Source organism: Mesoplodon densirostris, chromosome 6 (assembly GCF_025265405.1).
Source record: "Mesoplodon densirostris isolate mMesDen1 chromosome 6, mMesDen1 primary haplotype, whole genome shotgun sequence".
Lineage (NCBI taxonomy): Eukaryota > Metazoa > Chordata > Mammalia > Artiodactyla > Ziphiidae > Mesoplodon > Mesoplodon densirostris.
Window position 1 is genome coordinate 19,945,053 of NC_082666.1, and position 13,195 is coordinate 19,958,247.

The window sequence follows — 13,195 nt, forward strand, 5'->3', positions numbered from 1 at the left end:
GTTCATGCTAGACCCTGGCTGTGTTCCAGCCCACGCTGCAAATGCTCAAGAAATATTTGTTGAGTGAATAAATGAATACATGAACAAGCAGGTGGATGGATGGGACCCCAAGAGGGACAGTGTAGAATGGGAATCTGTACCTTGGGTCCGAAGAGGCCAGCCATTCCTGGGAATCCCATCTCACCAGAGTCACCCTGTGGGGAGAACAGGATGAGAAGGGTGCCTGGCCAGTCATGCAGGACCCCTGGGCCTGCCTTCTTGCAGGGATATCAGCCACTCCACCTCGAAGCGATCAGATGAGTGTGAATGGCTCACAAAGCAGACACCAGGTCAGCCTGGACTCCAGCGGGGCAAGAGCCTGTGCCCTCTGTCAAATGGGAAAGTGGAGGCCAGCTCAGGGCTTCCACAGGGGATGCTCTAGAACACTCGGGATCTCCTGTCCCAGGTCTTCAAGGAAGACAGTGGAAGGACCTGTAGACTTCCCAACCCATCCCAAAGGCTCTACTGAGGAATGGGCCCCTCAAAGTAACCCCTAAAAACAGGGCCTGCTATGTGCCAGGCACTTTGCATGCACCACCATGCATGTGTGTTCCCACATCAGCCTGGGGAGACACAATGTGCCTATTCACAGACCAGGATATAAAGACTCAGAGAGGGCAGGAACTTGCTCAAAGTCACACAGATGTTGTGGAGTGTGCTAGATTCAGATAAGGTTATAATTCCAGAGGCCTGCATTATATGGTTCGTTGTTGCTTAACTTTTTTTTTTTTTTTAATTTATTTTTGGCTGTGTTGGGTCTTCGATGCTGTGTGCGGGCTTTCTCTAGTTGCAGCGAGCGGGGGCTACTCTTCGTTGCGTCGCGCGGGCTTCTCACTGCAGTGGCTTCCCTCGTTGTGGAGCAAGGGCTCTAGGCGCGCGGCTTCAGTAATTGTGGAGCGCGGGCTCAGTAGTTGTGGCTCACGGGCTCTAGAGCACAGGCTCAGTAGTTGTGGCGCACGGGCTTAGTTGCTCCATGGCACGTGGGATCTTCCCAGACCAGGGGATCGAACTCGTGTCCCCTGCCTTGGCAGGCGGATTCTCAACCACTGCACCACCAGGGAAGCCCATGTTGCTTGATTTTTAAAGAAACTGCTCAACTGTTTTCCAAAGTGGTTGTACAATTTTACATTCCTATTAGCAGAGTATGAGAGTTCCCATTGCTCCACATCCTTGCCAAGGATCAGTATGATCAGTCTTTAAACATTTTCTCCATTCAAATTCAAAGGTGTGCAGTAGCATCTCATTGTGGTTATAATGAGCATTTGCCTAATGACTAATGATATTGATCTTTTCATGTGCTTATTTGCCATCTGTATAGCTTCTCTGAAGTGTCTACTCAAACCTTTTGTCTAATTTTTTAAATTGGGCTGCTTATTTTCTTACTATTGAGTCTTGAGAGTTCTTTATATATTCTGGCTATAAATCCTTTACGAGACATATGCTTTGCACTTTCTCCTAGTATGTGGCTTATCTTTTTATTCTCTTAACGGTGTCCTTTTGAGAAGCAAAAGTTTTAAATTTCAATGATGTCCAATTTATCAGATTTTCTTTTATGCATCATGCTTTTGGTGTCATTTCTAAGAAATCTTTTTATAACCCAAGGTCTCAAAGATTTTCTTTTACACTTTCTTGTAGAAGTTTTAGCCCTTTTGGTTTTATTTTTAGGTGTATGATCCATGTTGAGTTAATTTTTGTACACAGTATGAAGTATCCAATTGTTCTGGAGCCATTGCTGGAAAACACTATTCTGTATCCACTGAATTACTCTTGCACCTATGTCAAAGATCAGTTGTCTGTATATGAATGAATACATTTCTGGATTCTTTTTTCTGTTCCTTTGATCTATTAGTATATTTATGGCAATACCACACCTTCTTGATTCCTGTAGCTTTGTAAGTGTTGAAATCAACTGCTGTTAGTCCTTCAACTTTGTTCTTCTTTTTCCAAGTTGTTTTGGTTATTCTAGGTCTTTTGCATTTCCAAATGAATTTTAGAATCAGCTTGTTATTTTCTACAAGAAAAACCTGATGGGATTTTGATTGGGATTGTGTTGAATCTATAGACCAACATGAAGAAAACTGACATCTTAACAATATTGAGTCTTTTGACCAATAAACACAGTAAATATCTCCATTTATTTAGATCTTCCTCAATTTATCTCAACAATGCTTTGTAGTTTTTCAGTGTACATGTCTTATACACCTATTGTCATGTGTGTCCCTAAGTATTTCATATTTTTATGCTATTGTAAATAGTATTGCTCTTGAGATTTCCAATTCTGATTGCTTCTTGCTAGCATATACAAGTCATTTGAGTATATTGAGGTGGTGTCCTGCTATCTTGCAAAAACTCCCTTATTCTAGTAGCTTTATTGTAGATTCTATTGGGTTTTCTACATAGACAACCATTTTGTCTACAGATGAAAAGCTTCAAGTCTTCCTTTTTGATATGAATGTCTTTTATTTATTTTTCTTGCCTTACTGAATTGGCTAGAACTGCCAATACAATGTTGAATAGAAGTAGTGAGAACAGATATCTTTGACTTGTTTCTGCTCTTTGGGAGAAAGAATTCAGTCACTCACTATTTTTTTTTTTTTTTTTTTTCGGTTGGGTCAGGTCTTAGCTGTGGCAGGCAGGCTCCTTAGTTGCGGCTTGCCGGCTCCTTAGTTGAGGCACGCTGGCTCCTTAGTTGTAGCATGTGAACTCTTAGCTGCAGCATGCATGTGGGATCTAGTTCCCTGATCAGGGATCAAACCCAGGCCCCCTGCATTGGGAGTGTGGAGTCTTATCCACTGCACCACCACGGAAGTCCCAGTCATTCACTATTAAGTATGATGTTAAATATAGATTTTTCATGGATGCCCTTTATCAAGTTGAGAAAGTTCTTTGGTCTACCGAGTTTGTTGAGAAATTTTATCAGAAATGGAGTTGGATTTTATCAATTACTTTTCTTGCACCTACTGAGATGATTAATTGGGTTTTCTTTTTTCGCTTGTTAATATGGTGAATTACATTGATTTACTTTCAAATGTTATACCATACTTGCATTCCTGGGATAAACCTCACTTGATCTTGATGTACAATCCTTTTAATGTATTCTTAGATTCATCTTTCTAAAGTTGTATTGACAATTTTTGTATCTATAGTTATGAGGTATATTGGTCTGTAGTTTTCTTTTCTTGTAATGTCCTCATCTGGCATTGACATTAAGGTAACGCTAACCTCATAGAATGTGTTGGGAAATATTCCTCCTCTTCAATTTTCTGGAAGAGTTTATGCAGAATTGGTATTTTTTTCTTCCATAAACAATTACTAGAATTTACCAGTGAAGTCATCTGAGCCTTTCTGGGAAGTTTTTAAACTATAGATGCAATTTCTCTAATAGATACAAGGCTTTTGAAGGCTATTTAGAGTTCCGGTTGGGATCACCTCTCCTCATTCTGAAGGGACCGTTCATATCTCATTTCTCAGCTTTTTTCCACCCCCAACCCCGCACGCAGGGGAGGCAGAATGGTATCTGTGCCCACAGAGGGTATTGGTCTGCCCTCGTCACAGAGCAGGAAGGTGGATTCTGGGTCTGTGTGTGTGAACACATGTATTCCCTGGGGCTCACTCACCGGCTGGCCTTTGGATCCAGGCTCCCCCTGGTGCCCAGGAAGCCCCGTTCCGCCTTCCGTCCCTCGTTTGCCAGGGGGACCCAGCTGCCCGGGTAATCCACTTTCACCCTTAAAGAAATACACCAAGATGACCAATCAAAGGGAGAAAATGGCTCGAGGAGAGGGGAGGCGCAGTTGGAGAGACAGAACAGCCATTCCACAGGGTCAGTTAACATCTCCGGGTGCTGGGGCAACAGGCATAGGCCTGGGGGGTGGCGGAGGGGTGCTCAAAACTTCAGCCTCCTTAAGGGGAAAGTCTCTTTTCTTACTCTGGCATTCAAGGGTCACTTTCCGTCCACTCTCCCACACGCCTCTCCTCTTCATTGTTTCTTCCCAACAGACCATGCAGTCCCCACCTCCACACTTCCATTCACGCTGTCCCTTCTTGCTCATTTAAATCCTCCACGGGCCAAGGCCATCTCTCCCTCTGCCAGCTGTCTTTATGGAGGGTTCCAACCTCTCTCCGACTAAACCTCAAGCTCAGAGAGGGCGACAGCCCGGTTTGATTCATTCGTCTCAGTCTTCCCTTCAGTGTCTAGCCCTGGGCTCAGACTGACTCCTGGCTGCCTCCGCCACCACTCAAGGAAACTTTCTAAAAAGATGCCTTGGAGGGTCTCAGAGCCAGCAACATGCACTGTTCCACAAAGGCCCACAAGAGGGCGCCCATGGACAACCCAACAAATAGTTGACAGTGTCAAGGGCCTGGTAGGGGGCAGTATTACAGCTCCCTGGATAAACTATCCTTTAAGTCAAGTTTAAGCTTGGGGAGGGACCCCTGAGAAAGAGGACTCCATTTTCACACAGGCCCTGGGACATGGGCGCTCACATCAGCACTGCAGTCGGTGTCATTATAGTTAGTACCAAGGCAGAAAGGGTGGAGGGCGGGTAAGGGGATTAACAAGTATCTGACCTTGAATCCTGGGGGCCCCTGTGCTCCAGGCAAGCCAGCCACACCTGGATTTCCTCTCTTCCCAGCAGGGCCCATGGGGCCAGGGTCCCCATCGTCTCCCTGCTCCCCCTGTGAAGAAAGAGGGCAGAGGAGGATTTTTCATGTTTCAGGAAATAGGCAGCCAAGGAGGCAGGATGACTCAAAACCTGGGTGAAGGGCTTCCCTGGTGGCACAGTGGTTAAGAATCCGCCTGCCAGTGCAGGGGACATGGGTTCGAGCCCTGGTCCGAGAAGATCCCACATGCTGCAGAGCAACTAAGCCCATGCGCCACAACTACTGAGCTTGTGCTCTAGAGAGCTGGCGAGCCACAACTACTGAGCCCGTGCGCCTAGAGTCCGTGCTCCACAACAAGAGAAGCCACTGCAATGAGAAGCCCGCGCACCACAACCAAGAGTAGACCCCGCTCTCTGCAACCAGAGAAAGCCCGCGTGCAACAACGAAGACCCAACGTAGCCAAAGAAAAAACAAGCAAAACAAAACAAAACAAAAACCTGGGTGAACCCTGGGTGAAGCTGGAGGTCAAACTGAGGGATGGAGGTCATACTGCCTGTGTGTGAGGATGGCTGGACCAGCGGGACAAATGGGTGGGGAAGGGAAGGGTCTTAAAAACCAGAAGCTCTATTTGCTGGACAGGGCATGACCCTCTGGGTGCTGGCATGGAGGAGAGACAGTGAGATGGGCCATAGTCCCAGGTCCCAGGTCCCAAGGGGTGAGGCCATTGCCCATGCAGCAAACTTCTGGATATGCTGGTTCTGCCCATCCAAGTTTCCAAACCCGCTCCTCCTGGCCCATGGCGTATGGCACCCCACCACGCACACGCCTCATCTCAAATGGAAACACCATCTCTTAACCCCAAGTCCTGCTCACCTGCTGTCCTGCTTGACCGTCCCGGCCAGGAAGCCCATCTGGTCCAGCAACACCCTCGGGGCCCTGTCTCCCCACCACGCCCCGAGGCCCCGGCAGCCCCTGCAGGCCCTGGCGGTAAATAAGAAGCTGGTGAGGGCTTCTGGGGAGGGCAGGGAGGTGGGTGGGAGAGGAGAAGCTGGGAGTCACTCACCTGGATCCCCCTCCGTCCTGGTCCCCCAGCCTTGCCTTGCTTTCCCTTTGGTCCCTGAAAAATCAAGGGGCACATAATGGGGGCTTCCTTGAGGAGGTGAAGAACACTAGGCGCTCTGGAAGGGGGCCCCGCTGTGGCTGGGCCCTGCCCCTCCACTTCTTGGGCCTTGGCATCTGAATCTGCAAATGGGCCCAAGCAGCCTGACTCGGAAGCCCAAGGTCAAGGCTGGCCTTGGGGCCTGGCAGCGTTGTCACTAACCCTGGGTCCTGGGACCTCACTGGCAACCCTGCTGCAGAGGCCCCGGGCCCTGGCAACTCCCTGGTGGGAGTGAAGCCCACGGCTGGCTGGTCTATTTAATCCCCATGGGTGTGGCTATCCCTGAGGGGTGGGGGGTGGCTCTGCGGGTGGAGGGGTGCACCCCTGGGGGGAAGTTGAGGGCATTAAGGCAGCCTTGGCCCAACCTCAGTGGAGGCAGATGCAGGAGCCCTGGGTGCAAGGCAGGAAACTCCTCTCCACCGCCTCTGAATTCTTCCACGAGCATCAGCAGCCCCGTGTCTTCCTCCACACCCCCTCACTTCACTTCCCCCAGTTTTCTCTTTCTACAGTGTGGCATGGTGGAAAGAGAGGCTAGCTTTGGATCTTGGCGGCCCTGGGTTCAAATACCGCTGGCTGACCTGACAGGTGGTCTCCCTCCGGGAGGCCCTATAAATGGGGCTGGTCATCCCCCCTCCCTCAGGCTGTTTGAAGGGATCTTGGCCAGGCCACACCCTGCAGGGCCCCTCCGTGTGGTTCCCTCTCTTTCTCACAGCACCCCCAGCCCTCCCTCCCGTGGGCTGTGTGCCTGGGCCAGTCTCTTTCCCTTCCCTGTGGACGTCAGGGCCTCTTACCTCGTCCCCTTTCGATCCTTTGGGGCCCGGCCGTCCCCGGGGTCCCGGATGCCCCTGCAAACCAAGGTGAGATGACGCAAGGCAGCCCCAGGATTCTCTCCTGGGGAGGGTGGCCAGTCTCCGCCTGGAGGGGGGAGGTGTGGGGAGGGGTTTGGGGGTGCAGGCTCTGGGGGTGCCCCCAGGGTCAGGGCAGGAGAAACCAGAATGGGCTCTGTCCTCCTGCAGGGAGGGTCCCTTTAAGCTTTAAAAGGCCCAGTTCTTTAATGCCCCCACTGCTCCTCTCCCACCCCCCTCAGGGCAGGAGGGGGATGGGACGGGAAGCACCACTCACGGGTTGGCCCTGTTGGCCTGGATTTCCACGGAGGCCTTGTACACCCTCCTGTCCCTGGAAGTCAAGGAGAGACAGGTGAGGGGGCTCATCCTCGGGGCGGGGGGGCGGGCAGGACAACTTCCAGCCTGGAGGACCCCAGAAAGCCCTCGTTCTTCCTAGCCATGTGTCATTGTCCCCCTGAGTCTCAGCATCCTCATCTGCAAAATGGGTGAAGTAATGACCCTGCCAGGGAGGATGAAGGTGGAGCGGCGAAGAGCCTAGGGGGCTGGCAGGTGGGGGGAGCTTGGGAGGGGGGGTCTGGTGCTCATTCAGTGGCCTGTTCACACTGCTTCTGTTGGGAGAGCTGTTCTCGGCCACAGATGGGGACACTGAGGCTCTTGGAGGGGAGAGGTCTCCCTCCCCTGCCCATCCTCTCCGTCCCTCAGGGAAGATCTCAGACCCTTCCCCTTTCAGCATGAACTACGCCCTGAGCCCTTGCGGGGAGTGGGAGGGTTGTGCTTAAAGCCTGGGCACTGATGGTGGAAGGACAGGCCTGTTTCCTGGCGAAGGCTGTTCTAATTCCAGGTTGCAGGGAATAGAGGCTAAGGAATGCCCTCTTATATCACTCCCGATGCTGCCAGCAGGTAGGAGCTCCGATACTTACAGGGTATCCAGGGTCCCCTGGCTCCCCGCGGTCTCCTCGATCACCCACAGGGCCCTAAACGACAAGAACAACAATAAAAAATGGGCCACCGGGTGCAGGGGATGCCACACCTGGGCCTCCTAGGCCACAACCTCGTGAAGCTCGCAGCAGCCTCACCCCTGCTCAGTTTCCCCGCCCCCTCCCAGGTTGGGGCTCCACCCTGGCATGGGTCCACGGGATGGACAGTGGGGGTGGGGGTCTTACCCGATCTCCAGGTGGCCCGGGGTGCCCCTCGGCCTTGCCATCCTCACCCTGCTCCCCCTGTGGACACAAAACTAGCTTTAGGACAAACCTCCTGCTCCTGGTGAATTCTGGGAATTCCAGACACTGCACTGAGGCCAAAAGGGCCTTCATCAGAGATGAAGTCCAGCCGACTTTCGGTTACAGACAGAAAGACTGAGGCCAGAGAGGGAAGGGGAAGATGTGGGGTCAAAGGCAGACCTGGGCATGGAACCAGGAATGTAGAACACAGAACAGCGCTCTTTACCCTTCCCACTGCTGGACACCGCCAGGCCGATGCCCTCAGGCTGTCAGACGGGGTAGCTAAGCAGAGACCTTGGTCACACCCAGCTTTGCAGGGGACCAGCTGCCCAGACCTTCAACAGGTCCCTTCCGATCTCAGAGCTTTTTCTCAGCTGCAGAATCAGAGTGAGGAGGGGTGAAGGGGACAGTGGCGATACCCATGCGGAGTGGAGGGGAATTCCGTGAAATGATGCAGAAGTCCCTGCATGGTGCTCAGCAGGCAGTGACAATAATTCCAACAGCTGGCAGGCATGGGCACTGCCACGGCCGCACACAGGCACTCGTTGAATCCTCCCAGCAACGCTACAAAGTAAGTGATATTATTCTCCCCATTTTACAGATGAGGACACTGAGGCACAAAGAGGTGGTGTGAGCTGCTCAGTCATTCAGCCCCCAGTGACAGAGCCCCTTTCTCTGTCCCTTGCTGGGAGAAAGTGGGCCGAGAATCAGCTTCAGGACAAACGTCCAACCCTGGATGGGAGACCCAGAAAAGGCCCTGGGCTGATCCAGATGGCACTCAGCAGTCGGCTAACTTGCAGGTCTTGTTCACATGACAGTTTCCTATCTGCAAAACGGGACTGTCATGCCTCGCAGCACTGCTCTGAGGACCCAGTGAGCAAAGGCGTGCTGCTGCACACAGAGTAGAGGCTCAGTAGAAATTGCTGTTGTTGATAATTATAACAGCAGGAGGATGTGTGGCCTGGAGGCGGTCAGAGAGACTGGGGGAGGAGCAGAGTTTAGAGCCGAGGTCCTTGGGCCGTGGCAGGCCACGCCGGGCCCTGGGCTACCCACAGGACAGGTGGCTGGGCACCATGTGCCAGCTACAAGGAAGGTGTAAGCAGAACAGCAAGTGGCAGAACCTCGGGGCTCAGAATGTTCCAGCCCCAGACAATTAGTGTCACCTCCCATGGGGGTGCATTCTGGGCAGGGGGCTCAAGCCAGGGCACCTCCGAGCCCCCTCGCTGTTGGCAGGGATTGAAGGGGAGGCCTGAGAGGCAGGAGAGAGGGGAGCCGTCCCTGGGGCTGGAGCCTGTCCCAGGCCCGAATCAGTCCGGAGGGCTGGTGGCTGTACGCCTTGGCCCAGGGCCTCTGTGGCTCCTGTGGGCAGAGATCGAAGGCATGAGGGACTCGGCCCGAAGCCTAGAACCAGTCGTACCCGGGAAGGGGGGGTGGGTGGCCCAAGGAGTGGGGATTCCCTCTCCTCCCTGACCACTCTCTATGGCTCTTTGTCCCAGGGCTCCATCCCACGGTGGAGGGAGATAGCTGGGCTGGGGGGTGTCGGGGAAGGGGGCAGTGTTTACCTAGTGTGTTCTATGTGCCAGGCGCTTCATGAAGTATGTTTCATACATGGTCTCATGAAATCCATATAGCACCTCTATGCTGCTGTGACCACTGGTCCCATTTTACAGATGGAGAAACTGAGGCCCAGGGAAGGAAGGGTCTTAACCAAGGCCACACAAGACTCAAGGGGATGTCTAGGCCAAAAGCCAGCTCTGCAGATCTCCCCCTCTCCCCCACATTGTGGCTGAAGTTTGGGGATGCATTTTTTAGCACCTGAAAGCTGGTGGGGTCCCCCCATTTCCCATCTTTCTCCTTGTTCTCAGAGTCTTATCCCATTTCCCCAGTCCCTCTGGCCGCCACCTTTGTAGACAGACACATGCCCCACAGGGAAATTCCAAGTTGAACAATATATTGGCTCATCCAAGTGTCTGTTTCTGGCTGGAAAAGCAAGGCCTGGCATCAGACAGAGTCTGGATCTGGTCCTGCCACGCCTCCCACTGATCCTGAGCTAGTGCTGGAGCGTTGTGGAGACTCAGTTTCCCCACCTGTCAAGTGGGACCCTTACACTTCTGTGCCAGGGTCATGGTTTGAGGATTATGGAGAAATCCTGGCTGGGGAGCTTTGCTTCGGGGGTCTCCCCCAGGAACCTGCTCTCTCCCCACCCCCACACCTGCCGCCAAGCTCCATCCAGATGTGGTTGGTTGGCTATTCAGTCCTGTGAGTATTTTTATTTTTGAGCTCTTTAAGCCATCATTCCACAGCCCCTAGCTCAGGGCCGAGAACATACTAAATAAATCATTATAAATCCATAAATACCTGTTGGTTAGCAGATGAATGACTGAACTCATAATAATACCTATAGGTCAGAAAGTGCGTCTGGCTGACACATATGTGATGTCCTGCTTAGCCTCGTGTTCCCGAGGTACCCATCCACTTAATAGATGAGGCAATCAAGGCTCGGGGAACGCTGGGGCCCTGCCCAAGGCCCAGGCTCAGGGCAGATTTGGGGTTAGGGTCCAATTCTCAGCAGCCGCAAGAACTGCTTCTGGGGATGCAGACGACCCAGAGTGCAGGCACCCTCTTGTTTCAGGCTCCGTGTTAATCCCTCCTACACCAGCCCCGGCAGACCGTGAGGGCCGAGGAAGGACTCGGGGTTCTGAGAGACACTTTCTGCAGCTTCCTGTGGGATGCGTCAGAGCCTGTGGCCCACTCTGATTGCAGGTCTGTTCTCCAAGCAGGAGGAAAGGGCCAGCTGGACAGCAAACCAGGCCAGGGTGATTCACCCAACAGCGAGATGTAGTTAGTGGGGAGCTGACTCAGCAAAAGAAAGGCGGGTTGGTGAGCAGGGGGGGCAAAGCGACAGCAGTGGAGCGCCTGCTAGGAGCCCGTTCCAGCTGAGCCATCAGGGGGAGGGGGAGGAAAGGAAGGAGGGGCTCAGAGCCACTAATGTAGGAATCAGAGACTTGGGTCCTGGGCCAGCTTGGTGCTGCCTTGCAATGTGACCCTCAAAGCTCTGGGCCCCCGCATTCCCACCTGCATAGTGGGGCGGGGCACGGTGATCAGCAAGGTTCCTTCTACCAGTTCCTGTCCTCTACCGAATCTGGAGCCAAGGCATGGGACCTGGACACGTCTTCCCTCTGCCTGGGCGGTTCCTGGCCTCGAAATGCAGGTGCTTCTCACTCTCCATCCTAAGCCCTCTCCTGGGCTCTCGCTGGGTGAACTCATTCACAAGTGAGGCTTCAATGCCCACGTTCACACAGATGATGGAATGGCACTGTTACATGACTGATGTCCATTTCCCCTAGCTCAACCAGAAGCTCCAGGAAGGCAGGAACTGCGTCCATTTCTGTTCTGGTGCCAGGCACAGAGACGACACCCAATATCCCTGTGCTGAATGTAGGTCTAATGGCTCCTGCCTGCCGGTCACAGCTGGGGTGACACTGGCCTCCCAGCTGGCCAAGGTGTGAGCAGGGATGAGCCTGCCGTGAACCCACACTAGCCTAGCCACAGTGGCCCAGGGGCTTGCTCCTGCCAGCCCCGGATATGAGAAAGCAGCTGCCGCCCAGGACCAGACACCCACCTTTTCGCCCTTTGGTCCAGGAGGTCCGAGGGGTCCCATGATGCCTTTGTGTCCCTGCAGGAAACAAGACGGCAGGAGGTGAGAGCATGGGGGAGGGAGTAGTCGGGAGGGACAGGTGACGAAGGACAAGAACTCAAAGATGGAAACACTCTGGGCTGTGCGATCAGGTCCCAGCTCTGTTCCAACTCGCCGTGTGAATCTGAGCAGGCCGTGTGCCTCTCTTGAGTCCTGGCCTCCCAGACATGCCATGTCGGTCCCAGACACACCTCTAAGGGGTGTCCGCTTGAGTGGCTGAAGGCTCTGCTCATGCCATCTTGGAGCAGACCTGGGACCAGATCTCGGGAGAACCAGCTGTGTCTTCTGGGATGTGGCAGAGGCAGAGGGCAAAATGCTTGCCTCAGAGGGCTTCCCCAGGCCGGGGTGAGAACTGCACATGCAGACTCCTCTCTTGGGCTCCCAGCACCCACTCACTCTCCAGTCTCCCTCTCCTTTGCCCTCTGCTTCTCCTCCCCTCCCTACAGTATCTCTTTCAGACACTGGATCTCACCTTCAAACTTAAGCTGTCAGGCCTTGCACACACATTCTTTAGCCTCCCCGAGCCTCAGTTTCCTTTTCTGAGCAAGCCCCATGCCTCGCTGAGGCCTAGGCTCCCAGATGTATAACATGGGATTGGCTCAGCAGCCTCTAAGCGGGGGAGTTGCCAACTTGGACGTGAAAATGGGCCAAGACCCATCCCTTCTGCAGAGAGCAGTGGTGAAGCTCAGACACGAGGTGTGCACGGCACCCACCACGGGAAGGAAGGACTCAGCGAGGCCAGGGGTTGGCAGGGAGGTCCTCCTCTGTCCACCCCACCCCTGCCTGGCCCACAGGTGGTTCTCGACCCCACCCGGGTCTGTGGGCCCAGGTGTTCCCTGGGGCGGAGGAGACCGTGAATCTGCCTGCAGTGGCCCGAGGGCCAGCCCTCAGCTAGGAGGAGGTGGGCGCGGCAGCCGAGGCGGCCTGAGTCCAGGCCTGCAGGGCAGAGTTCCGGAGAGGAGGAGGTGACATTTCCTTACATCGTAACCAGCCAGTCCCGGTTCTCCTTGGGCCCCCATCCGTCCTGGAGCACCCTACGAGAGGAGAAGACCCACGTTGGTACAGAGCGCCGCTCTCACGGCAGGAGCGCGGGCAGGAACTCTCTCCCGCAGGCTCCAGCCCAGTTCAGCCCAGCAGCCTGGCACATCCACTCTGCCCAGAACCCAGGCCGGAGAGCCAGGTGGAGAGCAAGTGGCATCTGTCCCCTCCTCTCCGGAGCACTCCTCCCCCCGCCCAGCCCTTCCTTCTTCCAGCTCCAGTGGTTCATGAGAGCCAATTGCTAAATTGTCCCCAATTTGGTGAGTCAGTTATAAAACAAAACCGTGGTGAAAAATTCAATGACATGAACTTACAGGTAAATCAATTAATTATATTAAAAACATAGACGACAAATGTGCAAAACTCATCCCTTCCTAGTTATTTTACTACACTTTACTGTTATCTGTGCTCATGAGGTTATTTCCAGTTGCTGAATCTGTGTGGCGGAAACACAGACATCCCTGGGTATCCAGAATCTGCAGCGGATCGGTGCCAGGACCCTCTGCAGATGTGAACCTGCGGATTCGGGGGCCGACTCTACCAGATCGTGGAGCTCTCTTACCCATCCCTTCCCAAGTCCGCATTCAATAACATCGCA

At 53.5% G+C, this 13,195-nt stretch overlaps 1 protein-coding gene across 5 annotated transcripts in view; it reads right to left on the minus strand.

Annotated features, from left to right (window-relative positions):
* COL27A1 (collagen type XXVII alpha 1 chain) overlaps positions 1 to 13,195 on the minus strand; it is a 145,116-nt gene that overhangs the window by 16,297 nt on the left and 115,624 nt on the right. For 3 of the 5 annotated variants that reach the window (XR_009532751.1, XM_060100662.1, XM_060100661.1), the window contains 11 exons: positions 12,540 to 12,593; positions 11,485 to 11,538; positions 7,806 to 7,862; positions 7,563 to 7,616; positions 6,920 to 6,973; positions 6,589 to 6,642; positions 5,702 to 5,755; positions 5,512 to 5,619; positions 4,606 to 4,713; positions 3,657 to 3,764; positions 141 to 194 (listed from right to left, as the gene is read on the minus strand). Coding sequence is in view for 3 of the 5 variants with exons in the window: in XM_060100662.1 (XP_059956645.1) it covers positions 141 to 194; positions 3,657 to 3,764; positions 4,606 to 4,713; positions 5,512 to 5,619; positions 5,702 to 5,755; positions 6,589 to 6,642; positions 6,920 to 6,973; positions 7,563 to 7,616; positions 7,806 to 7,862; positions 11,485 to 11,538; positions 12,540 to 12,593 (759 nt within the window). In the remaining 2 variants the exon portion in view is untranslated. Of the gene's footprint in view, positions 1 to 140; positions 195 to 3,656; positions 3,765 to 4,605; positions 4,714 to 5,511; positions 5,620 to 5,701; positions 5,756 to 6,588; positions 6,713 to 6,919; positions 6,974 to 7,562; positions 7,617 to 7,805; positions 7,863 to 11,484; positions 11,539 to 12,539; positions 12,594 to 13,195 lie in introns of those variants that run through there. The other 2 variants (XR_009532752.1, XM_060100663.1) reach the window with 2 other exon arrangements.